At 39.6% G+C, this 24,849-nt stretch overlaps 1 protein-coding gene across 1 annotated transcript; it reads right to left on the bottom strand.

The window, feature by feature from the left end:
• Window positions 1-1,216: 1,216 nt before the first annotated feature.
• On the bottom strand, window positions 1,217-23,323 carry LOC308515179 (protein EURL homolog). The gene is made up of 5 exons (XM_081085751.1): window positions 23,249-23,323; window positions 22,186-22,319; window positions 5,863-6,402; window positions 4,214-4,276; window positions 1,217-2,494 (listed from the first exon to the last, which is right to left on the bottom strand). The coding sequence occupies exons 2-5, from the start codon at window positions 22,310-22,312 to the stop codon at window positions 2,337-2,339; spliced, it is 888 nt and encodes a 295-aa protein (XP_080941877.1). The 5' UTR covers window positions 22,313-22,319; window positions 23,249-23,323; the 3' UTR covers window positions 1,217-2,336.
• Between the last annotated feature and the right edge of the window lie 1,526 nt (window positions 23,324-24,849).

Below are 24,849 nucleotides of genomic sequence, written 5' to 3'. Positions count from 1 at the left end.
CATTTTTAAAGAGCACCTTTCCCTTGAAGACCTTAAATAGAAATATCTAAGTGGGATAAATCAGAGTCCCTAATTAAGACCTTGGCACAGGCATCATCCCATCTAATTGTCCTAACTCATCAGTAAACCTGCACATTTGCCAGAAATGCTTTAAGAAGCAAGCACATACTTGCTTTGGATAGCACTGTTGTGTTCAGGGCCGCACCATATGGCTCCCATTCCGGAAATATGCGACTACCATCAAATGCAACACATCCCAGACTTTCATGGCTGTCCCAAAGTGATCTAAATAGAAGCACAAATGTGTGCAAGCACACTGGCTGGTAACACCCATAATGAATTCTGCCAAAAGAGAGTCAAGTCAAATTTGAAAATGTGACCAAAACAACTAAGCACTGAGATACCGACTGGCATCATCCGGAAAAGGTTTATTTAATTTGTAAATTTATGGATTTTGATATTGCACGTATTCAATGTAAAGCTTATCAAACACTAAGGCAACGTGTCCCCACTCCTGAATTTTAAATTCATTTTGGATAACTCAAAGAATTGAGAGAAATTGAAAGCATCTTTCAAAAGCTCCCTCCAAAAAAGCAGTTATGTCATACTTCAAAGAAAACAAAACAAAAATTAATGATTAGCAAGCAGTACTCTTGGGCAAATTTAACACATTCTAGCATTATAAAAAAAAGTTGTTTCCACTAGTTTGAGGTGTTTCTTTGCTTTAGTCAAATAGCGTTTGTGTTCGACTAAAATCTGACCCAAGTCAGGGCAGGCTGCCAAATTTAAGGCAGAAGTCATTATATCTTTGTATGCATGGCGCTACCAAATTATGGGCTTTCCTGTAGATTCTTTCAAGCAAAGGATCTTACCTTATAAACACATTCTAAACACCAGCTGAAAACGAAACTTAGAGCCCATTTGAGTTCTACATTGGTTGAGGATTTTACTATAATAAATTAAAAACATATCTAGCTGTTTGAGACAAGCCGTTAGTTCAGAGCTCTTTGGAAACATAGGCAACATATAAAATCCTTTCAAAAATGAGCTTCCTAGCCCTGGCCGGGTAGTTCAGTTGTTTAGAGCATCATCCCAATACGCCAAGTTGTGGGTTTGAGCCCCAGGAATCAACCAATGAATGCATAAATAACTGGAAAAACAAATTGATGTTTCTGTTTCTCTGAAATGAAAAAAAATAAATGGGCTTCTTTTTTTTGAATTAGAGTTATGTTTTTCTGGGTCAAGCAATCTTCTCTTTCCCTTTAGATTCCAAAGTTTAGAAAAATGCCCCAGAATGCTTTCTTGGGGCACTAATTTCAGTGATACAGAATTTGGACAGTTCAAGGATTTTTGAACTTTGATCCTGAAGTGGCACACAAAATAATTTTAATTTTTTTCAAAGACAGGGCAATAATTTAACAGTATATTCAATTTGAAGATAATCCATTTGACTTACAAGTAGGCTTGACTTACTCTGTCCAAATTCTAACACATCAAAGTCAGTAGAATGAAACTAATAATGAAACAGAAGAGGCTCTAACTTCTATGTAGACTTTTTGACATACAAAAGCTAGATTAGCATTTTCTTCCTGAACAAGCTCAGAACTGCTTTTGTTAGAAAAAATTACATATTTTATTTTCTTGGATATTTGCTTTAAAAAGGTATTAATTCCTCTTTATAATAGAGTTATCAGAAGTCAAACAATTCAACTAGATAGATTTCTACTCCAAAATACATTTATCTTTGGAAAACAAGGTAACAGTTGTAAAAGCAGTGTAGTAAGAGAATAAAATGCAGTAAGATCTGAAACATGGGTAAGATATTCACACATGAAAGTGTAAATATAATACACAGAGCCATTCAAATACACATTTATAAAGAGAATGGAAAGGTACCTAAAATAGCATTTTTATATATAAAATTTTCATATTAAAATATTGCTCATAATAAATAAGAGGTGATATTATGAATTTAACTTCCCTCTTAACATTTTTATCTTTAGTAGTCCAGACTAACCTAAGGTGTTTGTTAACCTTCTATTGGTTTGAGAGGTGAATTACATTAAACTACGTTTCATAAAATCACACTGTAACAGTATATTTAAATAGTCACATGTGGTAAAAGTTAGGGAGGACCACTTAGTAATTATGGGGGGAAAAATTCCCCAGATAAACCAAAATGATGAACCCTAGAAGACTAGAGTGTGACGATCCGCTTTATCTAACGAAGATGTTCAATACTGCCTTGAAGTTCTGCAGACTTAATGACCACATTGCAAGTGGCTGACCAGGAAGTGCTGGGGCACAGGAAGTGAGTGTAAGTTGAGTTCTGTTGCTCATGTCAGGTGGGACTTCATTCCTGTTCGCCCCACTTGCAGACATGGTAACTTGGAATAGTTCTTGAGAAGCTGTTCGATGGCGACGTGGCGGACATGGAGCTCTGAGGCCAGAGAATCTTTTTCTTGCACTTGGCGTGTTAACTCTTCAAAAACTTCTGTAAGGATTTAAAAAGAAGTTCCATTTTAGTAGACAGAAAGCTAACCCTATGATTTATACTTCAAGTACTTTAACACGCATTGGGTGAATGTTTGCAATTAAAGTGATTTGATACCATCCTGGCTGGGTGGCTCAGTTGGTTGGAGCATCAATCCGTACACCAAGGGTTGTGGGTTCAATTCCCAGTCAGGGCACGTATCTACATTGCGGTTCGATCCCTGGTTGGGGCACATATGGGAGGCAATCGATTGATGTTTCTCTCTCTCTTCCCCTCTTCCTTTCTCTCTAAAAATCAATAGACATACCCTTAGGCGAGGATAAAGAAAGGGAAAAAAAGTGATTTGACACAAAGGAAACAACTGTTTGATCATTCTAGGGTGTTGCATACTTTGCATAGTCACTGGAATAGGGTATTCCTCTTCTCCACCAAGTGAAACTTAAGTGTCATAAGCAATGACTATATAGATGCATAACAGGAATGGTAGTCACTATTACCTGAGACACTTTTCTCAATTTGAAAGAGAAACGGGTTCAGTCAGTATCTAACATGACTTATGGGAAGTAAGTGCACATTAATGCCTAGGTCTGGAAACCCCTCTAAGAGGCTTTGGAATCAGACTGCCTGGGATATTTAATTCTTGTTCCTTCTCTCAAGAGTCTTAGGCAAGTAACTTATAAACTACGCTTTCATTTCCCCTTATGTATCAACTCAATGAGAGTAGGACCTTCATAGGGTTACTGTGAGGATTCAATAGGTCATACTTGGAAAGCACTTGCCACAGAAGAAGTACTTGACAAATGTATGTTGCTATTACTATTACTATTTTATTATTCTGGGAGAATGTGTGGTCAAGAAATACCACTTAGCTTTGGAGTTATAAAGACAGGAGTTAGAATCTGATACTGAATGAATGCATGATCTCTGTAAGCAACTTAACTGTCTCTGAAGTGTAGTTTCTTCACCAAAATGGGAATAAATTGCAAAAACAGGAAAAGAGACAACAGGGGATTCTGAACACTAACTATTAAACTACTGATATTAGCATCGTATTTCATGATGTTAAAGAATCACTAGCTGCCCTAGCTGGTTTGGCTCAGTGGATAGACCGTCGGCCCACAGACTGAAGGGTCCCGGGTTCGATTCTGGCCCAGGGCATGTACCTCAACTGCAGGCTTGATCCCCTGGGCTGCATGTGGGAGGCAACCAATCGACATGTTTCTCTCACATCAATGTTTCTGTCTCTCCCCCTTCCTTCCACTCTCTCTAAAAATCAATAGAAAAATATCCTCGGTGAGGATTAACAACAACAACAACAACAAATATATATATTTGAAAAAAATAATTGATGCTTGAGGTGGGGTAAAGGGAATGGGTGAAAGCAGAGATGAAGGAAAATTTAGCTATGTTTTTTGTAATAGTTAAAGCTGATGAAGATGGGTCAAGGAGTTCACTATGCTATTCTTAATATTTTTGTGCTTGAAATTGTTCAAAGCCAGGGCTAATACCTTAAAGTCCTGGTACGGAGTTCACTTGCATAGTAAAATATTGGTAAGAAGGGAGAGATTAAAGTTGTAGTCTCCATTTTCACTTCCGCTCTAACAGGTTCTAACCCAATTTTCAAATTTAATTGCAGGTGAAGCTAATGGTGCCCTGTTATAGGGGATTTTCTGTGTCAAAATTTTCACCGGCAAAAAAACAACGACATTGATTCTTTACCCTGTATTCGCTGTTGGAGCTTTGCATTCAGTTGCTTTACCTCACCAGAAGTCATCGAATTCACTGAAACATGAAAATATATTCATTATTACCACAACAATTTGGGAAAATCAGCTGCCTACATCAGTAACACAATATCCTAATTTTTAAAAATTTGTACTTATCTGCCAACATAACGTTCAGCAGTATCCTTGGATTCATTCATTAACTCCTGCAGTGTGGAGTTTTCGAACCCTAACCTCAACCCACAGGAAGAAACAAATTTTATATCAATCCCAGTACTCCCCTCCCACCCACCCCCAACAAAAGTTTCACTGAAAAGCACTTAGGTCCACTGGATTCTGATACATCCCATTTTGTTTCAGTTTTTAAAAAGTGCCAGTCACTACCCATCAAGTCAATTTTACTTAAACACTTCATAGTTCATGATCCCCAGTTAAACTTTGGAAACAGGTTGAAAATGAAGTTACCTATCTAGTTATGTAATCTTAGATATGTAGAATTAAGAAGTCTTATTAAAACACTAGAGGCCCGGTGCACAAAATTCATGCGGGGGGGGGGTGGGGGGAGTGGGGGGGGTGGGGGGGGTGGAGAGGATGGGTGTGGGGTGGGTCCCCTCAGCCCAGCCTGCACCCTCTCCAATCTGGAACCCCTTGGGGGATGTCCGACTGCCTGTTTAGGCCTAAACAGGCAGTCGACATCCCTCTCACAATCCAGGACCACTGGCTCCTAACTGCTCACCTGCATGCCTGCCTGATCACCCCTAACTGACCCCTGCCTCTGCCTGTCAACCTGATCGCCCTAACTGACCCCCCCCCCCAGCCTGGTCTCCCCAACTGCCCTGCCCCCGTCAACCTGGTCGCCCCCAACTGCCCCCCTCTGCCAGCCTGGTCGCCCCACGCAGCCTGCTGCTCAGTCGTTTGGTCATCCCTCACTAACCCCAGTGCCGGCCTTGTCGCCCCACTCAGCCTGTTTGGTTGTCCATTCAGTTGTTTTGGATGTGACAGCTCCTGGCTCTTTCTATATATATATATATATATATATATATATATATATATATATATATAGATAGATAAATAGATAGATAGATAGATAGATATCCATGGTCCCCTTCTTGCTCTAAAATAATTTGATTTTAAGTCAACTAAAATTATCTCAGCTTCTGTGAGTTTCTGTAGATGCAGACTGAATGAGTCACTTTTCCCCCTTTAAACTAACACATTACCGTTGGCCTTCAGTAAAATATCATACTTTTGCTTTTGAAATGCCACTCCCAGTCAATTAATCTTGAAGAGATTAGCAATATGACAATGTGTGTGAGCCAACTGTTGAGGCTTTATTTCTAAATTAAATGAAGCCTGAACTTTCTAATTCCGTTTGTTGACTCCATTTATTTAATCATTTAAATGGCAAAACAAATCATGGTACTGCAGAATTCTAATGCATAGGACATACTAACGAGTATTCCAGAGAGCTGATGGAGAGTTTTAACTCACCCCATTTTTTATGGGGTGAACTTATTATCATTTAAATACTTTATTTACCAAATCTATAATTCTACAGCAAAATTCCTGAAACATCCCATATGTAAATATGTAAAAAAAGCACCCAATGAAATGCCAACCTCCACCTTTCTCCCATTTACTTACATTCCTCCCTGCTGTAATGCGGCTGCTGGGTCTGGTCACTAGCCTCTGGATTAGAGATGGTCTCTTCCTTCTTCTGTGTCTGGTTGTGACTAGGAGGCCACAATACATTATTGTGGCACAAAGTGGCACCTGACCCTTGTAACATAGCAAGCCCGAAGTCTGAGTTTTCCCTCTGCTGCAATATTCTTTGTGTACAGTCTGAGAGGCCACCCGTACTTCCATCTAGCCATTTTGCAGAATACTTTGGTACTTGGGAGTCAAACTGTGGGAGTAGCTTTTTATCCGGCTTATGCCTGAAATTAAACAGGTGATGCTGGGGAGGTTTAGAACATTCCGAATCTGAATCCACATCCTTATTTTGTGCGTACTGTACAATCCAGTTTATCTTCTTACTCAAAATGGCTTTAACGTCTTCATAATAAGTATTTTTTGAAAGCTTAGACCGAGGACAATCCTGGTTTGCAATCAAATGGTATTTTTCAAAGCAGTCTTTATGGCCCCTTAATGATGTGGTGTGCAAGAGATTAGATTTTGGTATTCCTATAAAAAAAACAAGATGAGAAAATTTCATTTTCTAAATTGCATTACAAATCTTAGTAAATCACGGAGTTACTGATAGTTTGTAAATGAGGGGAAAAACTCTAAAGAAGATTGGTATTAATAATACAAAATATGCTCTAATAATTCTGCTTCAATTTAACTATATATTTAGTAATGTTAAATTCCTATGAATAGCAAAGCCTTTTTAAGAACTTAAAAGATTCAATTTTAACATTAGTCTAGGTACGTTATTGTATACAATATAAAAAATAATAATAATGAACCAGCAATTTACATTTACAGACTCTTGGCCTTTACATTACAGGTAGCTCTGCTACTCGATTCTAATCCTTACAGCTCAGGATACATAGCAGTAGATAGAAAGAACTTGAAACCCGCCTACTTTTTTATCTTCAGAAAATTTACTAAAGAGCTTCCTCACACTCTATAAACTCTGTTAGGTGTTGTTGCCAAAAGATGACTGGCCAGTCCCCGCCCAAACAGTAAATGGTCTCATTCTCATTCCATTGCCACAGCTCTAATCCATGTAGCAATGATTTGGTTGGATCTAAACAGTAAATTACAAAAGTCTCCTTCAAGTCAATATAAAAAAAAAATTCTTTAGCATATAAAAAGGGTTCTAAGTTCTAAACTAGGCTATACAAAGTAATTTTGCTGTTAAATTTTAAAAATTTATCTAGAAACTTCAGAAATTGTATTAAAAATTATATGAAACAATAAATTTCCCAATGTACCCCAGAGCTTTAACAACAGGTCAATGTAACAGATGTATACTATTAAAAAAATAATGTGGGCTTTTAAAAGTTAAGGCTTTTCTTATTCCAGATTGCTTCTTAGTAATTAATGTAATATAACTTTCTTTCTCCATAAGTAATTTTTCTTTTAACTTTTGCTTAAATCCCCAAATGAATGCTAGGAACCCAGCTACCTACATCATAATGTGCACATAAGTAATCTGTTGAGATGAACAGCAAATCAGAGAATCATCGTATTCAGTTTACTGTGAAAATACATATATGTGACTAATATTTCAGATTCTTTCAGACATTCAGGAGAAAAATCCCCTAAAAAAGACATGAAGAAAAAAAGTGTCATGGCAAGAGTTCTGATACGGCGTACATTTCCACTTAGATGTCCGGTGAGCTTCTCAAACTCATCCTGCTCTTCCTTCATTCTCACTACCCAATCCCCCAACCCAGATCCTCTTCCCGAGCCTGGCATCACCAGCCACATAAGGAAGAAACGTGTGGCAGCTCCTCACCTCTCCCCCAACTTTCTGAGGTGGTTTGCTGCCCATCTTAATAGATTTTGCCCCATAACATCTAGTAATACAACAATTCAAATCCTGCTTCACTCCATTACCACTCCCATTACACTGTCTGGATCATCTCCTGTCTAGTTCTCATTGCCTCTAAGAAACCTTTTCTGACCAACACATCTACCAGTTTAATACTGGATTCTCCAACTGCCTCTTCACCTGCCGTCAGTTCCTGTAGTAAGCTCTGTGAGAAAGGGTCCCTATCTGTTTTACATGCATCCTCAATGTCACAGTGCCTGGCACACAGTGAGTACTCCAGAAAAAGTAGTTAAATGAATGAAGGAAAATTAAAGTCATATAAAAAAACAAACAACCCAAAACTGATTACCCAGTATCATTCAAGGTCTACTGAAATGAGACTTTCTGCCCATCCTAGCCAGGGAACCGGGAGGGCAGTGTTGCCAGGCTGCTCGAGGTTAACAGAGGCATCTTCCCGTGAACTTGCTCCTACATTTAGTCTGATGGGCCATTAGCCTGAAGAACCGATGAGTGGTACTGATACAGAGATGACATTGCTGTGGCATCAGTCAACCTGCCAACAAAATCAGGAACTTCTACTCAATTACGCACTTCAACAGAAATTTACATATACTGAAGATTTTAAAAGGTTGCTTTATGTAAACCACAGCTTGCTCATCCAGATCTGTACCTCTTCTTTTAGCTCACTAAAAATTTAAAACTTGACTGTGTTTTGAAGTTCATTTTGAAAATATCTGCTATATAAACATAGTTTAAAAATCCCATGCAGTAGCAAAGAACACAAAAAGTTAAAAAAATATAATGCATTGACTACTTCAGATACCTGAACAAATTACTTTTTAATCTAGAAAATGGAAGTAGGCCACTTAATTTGTATCCAATATACATGCCATTTTATAAACTCTTGAAGTTATTTTGTTATTTTTCCACCTCATCAGTTCGAATTAATATAAGAGAAAAAACAATTGCTTTTTTCAGAGATTCTAGAGGTTTCTAACTGACTCTACAATTTCAGTTGCATTTACAAATATAAACAGCTCTGAGCACTAAAGTTTCCTCAGCAGCTTTTGATAGGGAACAAATCTAAATGCGATGAAATGAGTTGATAATTTTGAGGAGAATTATAAGGAACTTCTAAACCAGTTCAACAAAAACTGCACAACTTGCTTACTAATAAAAATTTTGAAGGCCAATGTAACTGACATCCTAACTATTATAACTTCTTTAAAAAATACTTCAATGATGTCCATGTCACTATTTTTTTGGTCATGAGGTCATTACTTTTAGAGAACCAAAACCTTCATTGACAATCATAATTGCTAATTTTTTAAAAGTACTAGTTTTAGATAGAGGCTTTTAGAAATGTACATGGGCAGTTTATTTCCATATGAACAGTGGCATTTTTACAAAGTTAATCTGTCTCTATTGAATAGTTTTCTTTCTTATTGTTTCCCATTTTCATCTGATTTTGTTATACTACTCTCACATCCTTTGAGAACCCTCCCACTAACCCATCTGGCATGCTAGCACCATTTCTATTCTTTAAGTTCCCCTGGAAGATCAATTCACTTTAAGAAAACTTGGTTAAAAATACAACCTTCCAAAACTCAATCAGGAAGAATCTAAAAATCTCAATAGGCCCATAACTACAGAGGAAATTGAAGCAGTCATCAAAAAGCTTCCAGCAAACAAAAGCCCAGGGCCAGACGGCTTCACAGGGGTGTTTTACCAAACATTCAAGGAAGAACTAAAACCTATCCTCCTCAGACTATTCCAAAAAATTCAAGAGGAAGGAACACTTCCAAGCTCATTCTATGAAGCCAGCATCACCCTAATACCAAAACCAGGTAAAGACAACACAATGAAAGAGAATTACAGGCCAATATCCCTCATGAACATAGATGCCAAAATCCTCAACAAATTCTAGCAAATCAGATCCAGTAGTACATCAGAAAGATCATACGCCATGACCAAGTAAGATTTATCCCAGGGATGCAAGGATGGTACAATATCCACAAATCAATAAACGTGATATATCACATAAACAAATTGAGAGATAAAAATCATACAGTCATATCAACTGATGCAGAAAAGCATTTGACAAAATCCAACACCCTTTCTTGATAAAAATTCTCATCAAGGTAGGAATAAAAGGCTCATACCTCAACATAATAAAAGCCATATATGACAAACCCACAGCCAACATCATACTCAATGGGCAAAAACTAAAACCATTTCCCCTAAGAACAAGAACAAGAAAGGGATGCCCACTCGCACCACTCCTGTTCAACATAGTATTGGAAGTACTAGCCATTGCAATCAGACAAGAAGAAGAAATAAAAGGCATCCAAATTGGAAAAGAAGAAGTAAAACTGTCCTTATTCACAGATGACATGATACTGTACATAGAAAACCCTAAAGATTTCATCAAAAAATTATTAGACTTAATAAATGAATTCGGCAGTGTAGCAGGATACAAAATTAACGCCAAGAAATCTATGGTATTTCTATACCCCAATAATGAACTTACAGAAAGAGAGACTGAAAAAGCAATCCCATTTACCATCACACCAAAAAAATTAAGATACCTAGGAATAAACTTAACTAAGGAGGTAAAAGACATATACACAGAAAACTACAGGACACTGAAAAAAGAGATAGAGGAAGACATAAACAGATGGAAGAACATACCATGTTCATGGATTGGTAGAATCAACATCATCAAAATGTCCATACAACCCAAAGCAATCTATAGATTCAATACACTCCCCATTAAAATACCAATGGCATATTTCGCAGACCTAGAACGAACTTTCCAAAAATTCATCTGGAATAAAATAAGACCCCAAATAGCTGCAGCAATCCTGAGAAAGAAGAACAAAGTAGATGGGCTCTCAATACCAGATATCAAGCTGTATTACAAAGCCACTGTTTTCAAAACAGCCTGGTACTGGCAAGAACAGACATAGAGATCAATGGAATAGTATAGAGAACCCAGAAATAGACCCAAACCACTATGCTCAATTAATATTTGACAAAGGAGGCATGAACATACAATGGAGTCAAGACAGCCTCTTCAATAAATGGTGTTGGGAAAATTGGACTGATACATGCAAAAAAATGAAACTAGACCACCAACTTACACCATACACAAAAATAAACTCAAAATAGATAAAGGACTTAAACATAAGATGGGAAACCATAAAAATACTAGAGGAATCCACAGGCAGCAAAATCTCAGACATATGCCAAAGGAATATCTTCACTAATACAGCTCCTAGGGCAATGGAAACTAAAGTGAAAATAAACAAATGGGACTACATCAAAATAAAAAGCTTTTGCACAACAAAGGAAACCATCAACAAAACAACAAGAAAGCTCACTGCATGGGAGAACATATTTGCCAATGTTATCACCAATAAGGGCTTAATCCCCAACACTTACAGGGAACTCATACAACTTAACAAAAAGAAGATAACCCAATCAAAAAATGGGCAAAGGACCTAAATAGATACTTTTTGAAAGAGGACATTCAGAAGGCCAAGAGACATATGAAAACATGCTCCAAGTCACTAATCATCCGAGAGATGCAAATCAAAACAACAATGAGGTACCATCTCACACCTGTCAGACTGGCTATCATCAACAAATCAACAAACGACAAGTGCTGGAGAGGATGCAGTGAAAAAGGAACCCTTGTGCACTGCTGGTGGGAATGTAGACTGGTGCAGCCACTGTGGAGAACAGTATGGAGCTACCTCAGAAGACTAAAAATGGAACTCCCATTTGATCCAGTGATCCCACTTCTAGGAATATATCCCAAGAAACTAGAAACACCAATCAGAAAGGATATATGCACCGCTATGTTTATAGCAGCACAATTCACCATAGCTAAGATTTGGAAACAGCCTAAGTGCCTATCAGCAGATGAGTGGATTAAAAAACTATGGTACATCTACACAACGGAATACTATGCTGCTGTAAAAAAGAAGTTCTTACCATTTGCAACAGCATGAATGGAACTGGAGAGCATTATGCTAAGCAAAATAAGCCAGTCAGAGAAAGATAAGTATCACATGATCTCACTCATACATGGGATATAATGAACAACATAAACTGGTGAACAAAAACAGATCCAGAGACAGAGAAGCATCGATCAGACCATCAAACCTCAGAGGGAAGGTAGGGGAGGGTGGGGGTAAAGGGGAGAGATCAACCAAAGGAATTGTATGCAAGCATATAAGCCTAACCAATGGACACAGACACCAGGGAGGGTGGGGGCATGAGTGGGGGAGCAATGGGGGGATAAGGACACATATGTAATACCTTAATCAATAAAGAAAAGATGTAACTAGGTAAAAAATAAATTGTAAACAACAAGAGAACTTGGTTAAACCCATAGAAGAGCAAAGCCACTCAAATGTTTTCCTACTACTGTTATCCTTTTAAAAGGATATTTCCATGCTTACATTTAATCTATCATAGTGACATAATACTAGTAAGATGACACTCCAAAATGGCCACCAGAACACTTACAATCTATCACATGTCCCATTATCCTCGTCTTTTCCACCTAGCCTCTTGAAGACCTTACTTATGATTTGGTTGCAATGAGTGAAGCTAAGCAATCTTTTCTTGCTGGTTCACCAGCTGATCTGTTACACAGCACCGTCTCTCACTGACCACACTCATACTGCATGGCTCTGTAGTTCACATGCTTGACTGGTATCCTCTGACTCTCAGATTTCACTTTGAATTTGATTACTACATTCATTTCCCAGTCAAAGGCATGGCTTAATGTAATGTGGTATTCCATAGGTAGACCAAATCGAATACAACCAGCAGTTGGATGTAAAGTTGTAATACACGGTAGCAAGCACTTCAACTGTAACTTCAGAGTTAAAAGAGAATTAGAAAATTGGCAGTACTGGTTTCCCAAATGGTGGTTTTCTGTGTTCTTCCTTAATACTTAAATGAGACAAGAAAATTTCGTTATGGTTTAAGTTCTAGGTTGTTAACATGCTGTGAAGAAATTGTAAACATGTCGCCTTCAAACACGATCGACAATTGGTGCGGTATTGCTCCAAAGTCTTTTTTTATGAAGGCTCACAGTTTTCCCAGCTTAAAGACTTTTCCAAGAGTAAGGTGTTTTCCTTTATATTATGATCCTCTTTTGGCTGCTAAGAGAACAAGCACCTGCATGCTGATGTGCTGCCCATATCAAGAATGCTGAGCTTCTTTAAGTGCTAATTGCAAAAATGGGGAGATAGCTGCATTTTGTTGTACTAAGATTCAAAGGATTGAGATGTTATGCCTTTGTTTTGGGATAAGATTCCCATCCTATATAATAAAACCCTAATATGCAAATCGACTGAGCGGTGGAACGACCGGTCTCTATGATGTGCACGGCCCCCCTGAAGTCTGGATCCATAGAGAAGTTTTGTTTAGACTATGAGTGTTTTAAAAATAAAAAAAATAGACCCACGTCCAATTTTCAGTTTCTTGGTTTCTCTTAAAAAAAAAAAACAAAACCAAAAAAACCACAGAAGATCTGGCAGCAACTGGTTAGTAATGAGCCAGTAGCTACTGGCTGAAATAGGGCAAGTGCTCTTCAATTCAAAACAGTTATCATTTCCCTCAGATGAGTCTGCAGGAACCTGTGACCTAGCAGGCTCTGCAGCCGTGTTGGCTGGTGACACATTATTCTAAGGCTGTGCAGTGACATGGGTCTGGGTGGCTTCCGTGTAAATAACTGCTAGTTCCAATGATGCTTTGACACCCAATTCAATCAGGCTATTCTGCATCTGATGGGCAAGAAGCAGCAACCAAGTCATGATTCAAGAAGCGTTATTAGCATTATATCTATTTCCAATCCCAGCCACTCAGTGGGAAGATGCTCAGATTGTCTATCCTGCCGTGGGACTAAAGGTAGGAGAGTAGACCAAAGGTGAGAAGGCAAGGATGGATAGTCAGAGCACCGACTTCCTTTCTAAACCCACAACAGGTTGTGTATGTGCCATAGTGGGTACTGTGATAAAGAGTGCCCCACTTCCCTCCCCCCAAGGCCTTTAGCTAACTCAGGAGTCACTGAAGAGTCAGTCACGTACAAGTGTCCAACATACTGTTTAAAAGTAATAGGTAGTGGCTTATTTTTGCATTGCTAACAGATGGAATTACTGGCAACCACACCAAGCCAATATACAGATGGGCTTAGCAACTTGTTTTTTCATATTTTGAGAATCACTGCCCTAAAGAAAGATATACCAACAGGTGGTCTTTAGACAGCAGATTTCAGCTTAGAGATGTTTCGTTACTTTTTAAAGATTTTGTGTGTGCTAAGAGAAGGATTAAGCAGTTAAAGCAGTTTAATGCAATAAGTGAAATATAAGGGCAAATTTCAGTGAGGCAGGAGTGCAGAGATAATCCTATTTAATAAAAGCCTAATATGGAAATTATCCCCTTGGACAGTAGTTCGACCACTCGCTATGACGTGTGCTGACCACCAGGGGGCAGCATGGAACATGGCGGGCGTTGGTGATGCGCTGCGACCTCTCACCGGCTACCTGGGGGCAGGGGTGACGGGGACGGAGGTGCGGTGAGAATGCGGGGTGTCTGCTGAGCTCACTCACTCTCCCTGCTACCCTCCCCCAGGATGCCAGGGCTCACGCGCTGGGGAAGCCCCCGCGCTCAGGTGCCGGGCACCTGCGAGGAGCCCACCCCGCACCCGTGCGACATCTTCCGAGTGAGCTGGGCAGCAGCTGCTGGGATCGCAGGGGCCGGTCAGGCTCCCCATGGGTTGGCACAGGAGCTGGTCTTTGAGGCCGACCAGGAGAGAACGTGCTGCCCGCCCGGCTTCCATTCAGCGCCGCTGGGTGGCCCAGAGGCCCACACTGTGCCTGGCCATGCTCACCGCATCTCTCTGCGTGGGGACTCAGGCTGAAGGGGGCATGTGAGGGCCCAGGGGCCCAGGTACTGCCCAGGGCCTAGAGGTCAACTGGGACCTGCCTTTCCATGCCAGATGCTACAGCTTCGATGGCCCGCCAGGCCTAGGGATTGCACCTGTGCACGAATTTCATGCACCAGGCCTCAGTGTTAAAAGATAAACTTAACCTTAAATAACCAAGGAAGCCAGGGTAGATCTGAGTTCTTGTGTTGATAGGAGATGCAAAAATTGCAAATGACTTGTCAAAAAGAAAAACCTCTCTCAGTGAAATCTACATTTTCATTAGAACAGTTGGGAAGCTGGGGAATCACACCTACATAACAACTGTTTATTCTAACAGGATATGAAAATAACAACCCGTACTCAATTCTACCCCCTAATGTAGCTACCTGTTTTTTAACCAGCAGTGTCCAACAGAACTTTCTGTGATAATGGACCTATTCTATATCTGTGCTATCCAATACGCTGAAATGCAGCCAGTGTGACCGAGGAACTAAACTTTTAATTTACTTAAGTTTGAATAATCACATTGTAGCTAGGCTCTCAAATTGGACAGGGCAGTTTGTCCACTGGTAATTAATTATGCAAAAGGGCAACTGTAATGAGAACATGATGGAAGCTGTCCACGTTCTTCCATGTTCTTACTGATGGTCTAGTATGCAATACTTAGTGCACAGCAGCATAGAATATAAAGAGCCAAATTTGTTTTTCTAATACTCAAAATATATCAAATTAGACCACTACTTCAACTGACACAAGTAATCTTCTACTTGTTCAAATTCCCCCCCCTAATTAGCTCTAATTGAATGTACTGACATTTATTCTAAAATTTTGGATATGAAGGTGTCAAAACAGGCTCCTAAAAAGCTACTGAAATGAACTATAATACGACTGAGTTGTCAGTTTTAAATATTCACTTACATGTGGCATATGGAGACACTAATTTGCAGGAAAAAATCTTTCCTAAAGATAAAAAAGGTTAAAAGATACTGGAAAAAAAAAATGCCTTCATAGTAACACCAGATGAATGGGGGAACAAAGTAAATTCGGAGGTTGGAAAGCAAGAAATGTGAGAGTCACATGAACTCTGTGTCCTTCATCTCCTGGAATGCTGTCTGCCCAAAGTTGTGCATGATTTACTTTCTTACAAATAAGAAAAACAAAATGAAAAACTGTCCTGCAGCTATTTTAAAACCTGTTTTGCATCTCAACTTCTTTGCATACATCTGAGTCATTGTTCTTGAAATTCTAGTTGACTATACCTTAAATAAATGCTTTATAGCAGCATCTAATAAATAGAGATATACTAGCTTGTGAATTTGAAGACATTTATAATTCAATCACTGCTACAGGTAATGATAAAAATTAAGGCTGATGGGAAACAATCACTACAACCCACCAAACATTTGGTAAGAAAAACTAAAGCTAAAAAAGCAGTAATAATTGATGAATCATACTGCAAAATGCTAAAATATAAATATTTTGACCATGTGTTATAATTGCATCATAGCAATTCTAGAGTAAAAAGAACTGTGATCTAAACAAAGAAGTTAAAAAACTGGCACACTAAAATTTTTTCATTAGAAAACAAATAAGAGTTTTTTTGTTTTGTTTTTTATGCTGATTACATGGTGTTAATTTAGTAGTAATGGTAGACGTAACAAATGACAGGACGGTAACTCAAGACACACCTTTGACTCAAAAGTCTTCCTCTGGGGATTTAGGCTACAATGAAATGGAAATTTAATCAGACAAGCAAAAAAGATGTACATATACGAACATTTCAGTGCAGGTAAACTGGGAGCAAGCTAAACATTCATCAAAGGAACTCTGGTTAATTAAATTATGGTACAATGGGACGCAACTTCTAAAAAATCAACATGATAGAATTTTACCTACAAACATGAAAAAGATGTATGAAAAGGCTGGTTGTGAAATATTATCTGTAGCCTAATTTCTTAAACCTGACTCATCACACATGGGAGTGTGCACGCACATACACACACACTGTACTGCAGAAAATAGTTTAGGAGAACCAAAAATATTAAAAGATTATTGGTGGACATGTGGGATTATGATTCTTCATATTCTTTTTGTTTCCTGTATTTTAATTTTCCATAACAGGCAAACTGTTTTTTCAGTGAAAAACGTTTAAAAATTCCCACAAAGAAATACATTTTGGGTTGGGAAAGAACAGTGTAATTTAGTCCAAGACAATTTAGTCTTTATGTACTGCACTGTATGTTCCGATAAACTAAGTGACACAAAAAGATTAAGATACTGAAATGGTAAAAGACACATATACTTACCTAAAACTCTGAATTTCTTTTAAGATCGCGAGAATTTTTTTTTTAGGCTAAAAATGTATCTAGCAAAGAAAAGTATTTACCCTTCAAGTGAAAGCAGTCTCCCTCCCAAGTAAAATCATAACCACATTATAGTTCTATCTGGCAATCCTTGTTAGAGATCCAAAGACTGAAAGAGTGAGGGGGAAAAAAGACTAAACACGAATCACCAGTCACACTGTCCATAAAAAACAAAGAAACTGGGGACGCGCTGAGCAGCTGCTACGAGGGAAATTACGGCAGCTAGAGCAGAAAAACCTACTGAAACCCCTTATCAAAATCCTAAAGATGTGGTGTGCCAAATTGGGTTAGAATAATTATAATCCATCCTAACTAGAACTCTGCTGGTAACTTTGAGAATTTTACAGTGTTACTTAGCCACTTTGATTTCCATCACTGAGTATTACCTTATTTGAAATTCACACTTAATGTTAAGTAACTTCCTATATAATATGAAGATTAAATTTAAGGTGCTGTAAAAGTACCTTTCAACCTCTCAAGTGCTATGCAGATATAGTATCTTTATATTACATTTAATAATAAACACTGAAAGACTTAAGTTTTATTAGAATGTCAACAGAAGGACACTTTCTAAGTATGTTTTAAATATTTCTAAAATGTTCTATTAATGTTAGTAAAGTTTAATGCTCATTATCCTCTAAACTCACATTAGGCTTTATATTTTAAAATGCTTGTTTAGGTAATAACATTGCATTGTTTGCCTTTATGGGAAAATAAGAGAAAGAAGCTAATACCAGATGGAGTTTTCTAGACTGTACAAAGTTTCCCTACCAAAAACGGTGGCCCCCTTTATTTAAGTGGAGAGATGCTATCAAGGATTTAATACTGAGATTCAAACTGCTCCTGGACTACTGACCATATGAACAGCATTTCAGTCAGATACAGATAATGAAGAATGAGAGTAAACATAAGCATTGGGTTCACCAGTGCCTTAACCAAGAGAAAACCTATAGATTTTTCATTTTGGAAAGATTACTAAGGATCTGAATTTGGGCAGGCTTCTAGAAAAGTTCAACAAATTAGGGGAGAATCAAAACTCAGATGAGCTATAATGAGCTGGACTATTAAGAATTAGTAATGCACACTAATCAACTAGCAAGATCAACCTACACTGGAAACTTTGCTTAGGAATTGACCCAATCTTAAGTTTTAAGATTTTTTTAAAATTGGTTTTTAGGGAGAGGAGAAGGGAGAGGGAAGAGAGAAACATTGATGTGAGAGGGGAACATTGATCAGCTGCTTCCTGAATGCCCCCCAACAGGGATCAAGCTTGAAACCTTGGCATGTGCCCTGACCAGAACCCAACCAGCAACTCTTCTGGGCACGGGATGAAGCCCAACCAACTGAGACGCACTGGCCAGTGCTAAGCCAATCTTAAGAGGAAGAAAGCAAATTATTAGAGAAAGGTAGAAACACTAATTATATGTACAGCATTTTGGCACAAAATGAAAACAGAGCATGAAGTAACAGATTGGAGCCCGGAATCTTCTCCCTCTCTAGTTCCTTTCTGCCTCAGTTAGATTACAGTTGTTTCTTTACTGGCTCCTGACAACCCTGGGCTACCTTCCTCCCTGCCTCAACAGCTTAGGGATTATACTCATTTGGCCATAAAACAACTTTAGAAGTTTTAGCACAATGAATTATGAAGCATATTAGTGTATTTAATCATTTACTCAAAAAACCACAAAACTTTACGGTGTCTTAAGGCCAAGGACAGGCTACAAATATAAGAAGTTTATGCGTCTGTCTCCTAATCCTAGACACATACAAGTTATTTTATTTTAATGGTGAGTTATAGGTAACAATAAAAGGAATCTTGTGAACATTTAAGTCTTCAAAGTATAATTTTTAGGTCCCTTATATATCACCCATGTCTTTTAAGTATCTAAAATGTAGATATACCCATTTCCTTTTTTTTTTCTCTTTAATTTCTTTATTGGTTAAGGTATTACAAATGTGTCCTCATCCCCCCCATCCCCAGTCTCCCCCCCCCCCATTACCTTTTAATTACCGTAAAGTCACAGAAAAAAAGGCAACCTAGAGCCATACTCAGAATACGAAATCTCTCAGGCAAGACTAGGCTATCTTTTGTTATTTTTCTTTAATCTTCATTTTATAAATATATGCAGGCACACAGCTTTTAAAAAAGAGGCCATTTGATTAGACCAGTTTTGATTCGACGTAAGCAATAATCCAAAAGGTGTAAAACACTTTTGTTTACTACAAGTATGTGGGCTCTAAACTAGCCTAATTCTGGACTCAAAACCTAGCCTTGGGCCAAATATATGGTGACGGAAGACGATCTTTCTTTGGATGGTGAGAGCACAATGCAGTATACAGATCATTCATCACAGAAATGTACACTTAAAACCTATAATCTTATTAACCAATGTTACCCTGATAAATTATAAAAACAAAAAACAAAACAAAAGTAGTCTAAAAATTCCTTAAGGGAATTTTTAATTAGCCTCTTACCTGAAAAAAACAAAAAACAAATAGAATGTTTTCGAGTGAATTTAGTAATTAGTATGCTAAGAAACCAGGCAATAGCAACATTATCATATTATGAAATACTTATACCAAACTAGTAAAGTTAAATATCATAGTTTTTAAAATCCCCTTTACAGTCTAACATTTATTGGCTGGCACTGTGCTGAGAACACAGTAGAGGAAAGGAAACTGCAAAAACATTTAAAAATGTTTACTGACATAGACAAAGAATATACCTTGTTATTTTTAGGTATGGAATTATTTTATTACCACTTTTTTTGTTGGTTTCTAAAAACCTGTACACTGATATAAAAACAAAAATCTTGTGCGACTCAGGGTCCTCACTTTCTTCCTTTTTTTCCCCTAAAATTCCTAAGATTTCAAAAATAATCTTAGGATACTAAAATGATTATATTGTTCCAGCTCATCATTGTGGTTGATATGAAAATGTATTATATTTGCAAGAACTGAGAACAGACTTCAGATAAAGTGAGAAGAAAATTTATTTTTAAATTAATTTTTCTCACAAAGGTTTAACTGGCATTAAGAACATAAAACCTTGAGTGTAGATAGAATATAACATAGTCCTAATTCAAATTGAGATAGCTGTTGAATTAGAGATGAAATATTTATAAGGATGGTACCTGAGAAATATTTGTATATTCTTTATATAGTAATTAAGAACCAGTTAAAAGACATATTTAAAAAAAGGCTAGAAAAGTAATTGTGAAAGTTTAGATTTCTGTAGAAAAATTCTATCACAGCATGAATACCTTTAAAGATTTTGCAGGAAGCACTAGTTAGAAAAAGTTGGCTAACCGAATAGCAAGGGTAGCCAATTAGGATTCAGCAAAACAGGCTTCCGATATTAGCCCTATCAGTTGAAGTAACTATTGACAGCAGATCAATGAAATTAAGATCACATATACTAGACCTAAATGATCAGGCTTCAAAGTCCAGGACCATCAATTACTGCTCTGCGACTTCAAAGTATATTTCTTGGGTCTCAAAGGTTAGATTCCATCACCTCTAAAATGGATAAAAAGGAGCTACCCCAGAGCTATTTTGAGCTAAGATAATCCACGTAAGGTGCTTATTTAATACAGTGCTTGGCACAGAACTGCTCACAGTAAATGCCTGGGACTTAACAGCTTGCCATCACCATTGGCGCAACCTTGAACAGTCCAACAGTCTGGCCGTTTCCTTCAGTGTAAAATATAGGTTTGAATTAGATCATTTCTAATGCTTCTGCCCATCTAAAATGAAAATCTACAAGTAAAAGAATATATAGGGCCAACTCTATTTCCAAAAAACATAAATTTATAATCTTTCATGCTAGCATAATACAGGGTACAGTAATTTAAATGATACAGAAAAATCATATTTTATAAGCCATCTCTTTGAAATCAGTTATATTTACTACATTTATTAAAGCCAAAGTTACATGTGTGAAACCTACAGGAAATCCATGAGCTTCTGTCAATTATCATGTTCAGCAACTAGAATTCTTCCAGAGAGTATCATAGCAAAACTGTCATAACCAATTTGATCTTAAGTGAAAGATGACTGCCACATAAACAACTCTACATGTTTTTAGCAGTCTACTTATGGTTATAATTTTGACTTTTACTATAGAATATCTATATATATTAATTTGGTGCCTACAACAATTTCTGAAAAGTCCTAATAGGAATCTCAAGGTATATCATCCTAATGTGTATTTTTTCTTTCTCTTTCCCTTTCCTTTTTCTTATTATAGGAACATTTCATATTTCCTACTTAATTAATAGAAAAAGATAATGAAATTATCAAATATGCAAACTGGCAAAAAGAATGAAATACTGCTTTGAAACCACCCAAAATCTACACGTTTAAAAAAAAAAAATGTCTCTGCTGATGTTACAATTCAAAATTCAAAAGACTTAAGGTAAACTTTTTTATTATCGGAATATTCTTTTTAGCCTGACTCAAATATTTTTAAAAATCACAGTTTTATCACGATAACATCAAGATTTAAGAAACATCTCCCACATGTTTCTTGGGAGCAAGTTATTGCCATCTATAGACACATTAACTGTGCACTAATCCAAATAAAGAGTCTCAATAACAGATTTTTAAAAAAGTATTTGGGGAACTCTTAGACATACTATTAAGACATTTTAAAAGCCTTTTTAATTTTAAGAAATTATTAAAGGTGTGAGTCACCACTAAAAATTAAAACATTTTTTTCTAGATAGTAAGATAGCACTGGGGAAACCAGCATGGAATACAATTACATTTGCCTATCACAATAAATGTTTGGTTACCTTAGTTCTCAATTAATTAAGTCAAAACAAACCACACACACACACACACACACACGTTTGCTAAAATCTCATAACTTCATAAGCTCTCAAAGCACAAAACATATTACCAGTCAATACTCATTTTTATATTAGCAAAAATGGGGTTAGTACTGTGGGAGCTTAAAATATATATATTTTTAAAATAAATTCTTGGCTCCGCTAACTTCAGCTTTGTCTCCACAAACTCTTATCTTTAACAGATCTCCACACTTCACACAATTTGCAACCATGTAAGAAATTTCTCTTTGGCCTCATCACTAGTTCCCATAAAGCAGCTGTATCAAGTTCATGCCATCAAATGAACCTCTCCTCTGTACGTACCCTCAATGTTCAGCTCAAAACAAACGTGGCAGAAGGAGAGGGTTTCTCTGTCTGTCCCCAGTTTACAAACACTGCAAATGTTGTCATCATTCAAATCGATGTTTACAAACTGCTCCTCTTCGTTCATAGTGCCCCTGTGAAGAAACAGAAAAGGAAAGTTACGCAATTGCAAGGGCTTGTCCTCAGGGCAGCACGGGCAACTTCTAGGAAGAGAAGGATGCTGTGCAGCCTGTCTAAGGCCACAGTCCCATCCAACAAGCACTTGCCCTTCAGCACCATGCTTTCATCGAGCAGAGACACGGACCTAGGAACCCTTAGCCTCGCCTAGCAGACACTACGACTTTTTTGGCCCCATATTTCAATGGGTCGGGGGCGGGGTAGGAAGGGAGGCGGTTTGCGGGAATTCCAGCCCGCCCTTCCATCTCCCGATCGCGCACCGAGAGAACTTGGGCGCGAAGCCTTTGCCGCCGCCGGAGTCTGGCAACCTACTCTGCGCGGTGAAACGCAGGCAAAGCGACCTGCTTCGGGCGCTGCTTGCTAACTTCATTGTGGGAACCTTAGATGCCGGCTCGCTAACTCCGCGGCGTCGCGGGGCTTCCTGCCCGAGATCGGCGGCAGGGAAATGCACGTGCGAACGCAAACACCGGGGCTGGGGCGTCCCCCCCCGCCCTCGGCCAAAGCACCCGCAGCGCCCGAACCGGGCAGCGTCTCCCCCGCGCGGGTCGGGTCCCGCGGACGGCGGGGTGACCCAGTCGCGCCGGGAGGAGCCGTGGGTTCCCCTCGCCCTGGGCTCCCGCCCATCCCGAGGGGGCGCCCGAGGACCCAGGCCACCGGACTGCGCGCCCGGGGGACTGAGTCGGGGCCCCCCGCCGTCTCCGGCGTTGGGGAGGCGGGTCCACCCCGCGGGGTGCCGCGGTCCCCAGTCAGTCTCTCCCCGTCCGTTCGTCCGCCTGGGCGCCCCCAAGCGGAGCAGCGCGAGCGGCCGCGGACAGCGAGCGCGAAGTCGGCGGGACCGTGGGATCGCGGCACAGGAGGGTCGGGGGCCGGAGCGCGGGGTCTTTACCGTCCAACTCCGCGCGCCGCCGCCGCCGATCCGCGCGGCTCGGGCTCCTGCACTATTGTTTCCGGCCGCGGCGAGGGCGGCCCGCGCACCCGGCCCGCCCTCTCCCGCACGTGCCACCCTCGGGAGGCTCCGGGGGTGATGGCGCGCCGGGGCGCAGGTGCGCGCTCGCCCCGGGGTGGCGGGCCCCGCGCCTCCCCTCCGGCCCCGATGCCGCGCCCTCTGCTCGGACGCTGTCGGGATCCCCGCGTCGCCTCGCCCAGGTTTCGCACGGTTCCCCGGAGCGCGGCGCCTCGCGCGCCCCCGCCTCCCGCGAGGAGGTGGAGGAGTCCATCGCCACCTCCCCCTTCGTAGTGGAAACTCCGGGCCCGGGGCGGGGGGCCGCGGGGTGCGGGGGCAGGACCATGCCGAGCGGGTGCGAGCCAGGGACGCAGATGCGTGGGGAGGACTTTGTGTGAAGTCAGCAGACCGAAGTGAAAGAGTGTCATTGAACTGCGGTGCCCGTGGAAGTAGGCGACGGGGGAAAAGTTCCAATGTCAAGTTGCATCATTGCAGGGTACTGTGAGAAAAGCAGAAGCTGACATTTTACAGCTTTTTTTTTTTTTTTGAAAGGGGCGCCCCCTCTTACAAGATGGCACATTCCTAGCCCGCCCAAGGGGGTTCTCCCGGAGCCCCACCTCTTATTTTAGGTCCCGCTCCTTTTAAAAGTGTGGTAAGTGAAACCTCCTTCTGCTGACGGTGCTCGACATTTGAAGTCATTCTCTTTTTTTTCTTTTTAGGGTTTAGTTCATGCCACTGCTTGCGCTTACATTTTCTGTTGTGATCCTCACGACAGCCTAGAGAGGGGGAGCCGGGACCGTTCTCGCATTTTGCAGCCTGGAGGTGGGAACCCAGATGATCGGTTGCTTAGAACCCGAGCTGGGACTTGAACCCAAGGCTGCAGGTGTAAAGTCGCTGCTATTTTCCAGAGCATCCTGTGCACCTGAACTGGTTACATTCACAAATAGAAAACGGGCTGAGTTGTCAATGTACATGTAACTAACGGGAGGAATGGATTCCATACATCTTGGGAATCTACAGACCAAATTGTCCCTTGATATAAATCATCAATGCGATGTGTGTTCCTGCTGCTTAAAGTGTAGCAGAGGTACCACCAGCAGCCACATCACCTGGCATCTTGTTAGAAATGTGGACTGTCCAGTCTCATCTGAGGCTGAACCAGAACCTGCATTTTAACAAGACCTCCCGCCAATGTTTGAGAGGCACTCATTGAAATAGAAAAGTCCGTGTGTTTTCTATTTGAATTTCTCATTCTAGGTCAATGAGACTAACATGTCTTGTTTCCTGGATTCTACCCATCTTTTCAATAAAAGTGTTTTCTAAAATCCCTAACAAGTTCCTTGTAGCAAAACAAATTCTTTGCAGTTCTCAAGAGTTATCTTTCTTTCTGCTAACTATCCTTAAAACTCGGTTCCCTTGTTTTTATTTTAAAGGCAACATATTGAGGTATAATTTAGAGAAATAAAAATTTCCCATTTTAAAAGTACACTGGCTGAGTGTTGAGAAATATACTGTGTTATCTCAGCTCAAAAAAAGATGTAGAC

Source organism: Myotis nattereri (genome assembly GCF_964212035.1).
Source record: "Myotis nattereri genome assembly, chromosome: 3".
NCBI lineage: Eukaryota > Metazoa > Chordata > Mammalia > Chiroptera > Vespertilionidae > Myotis > Myotis nattereri.
The sequence above is the reverse complement of the archived record's forward strand: the minus strand, read 5'-3'. Positions and strand labels throughout refer to the sequence as shown.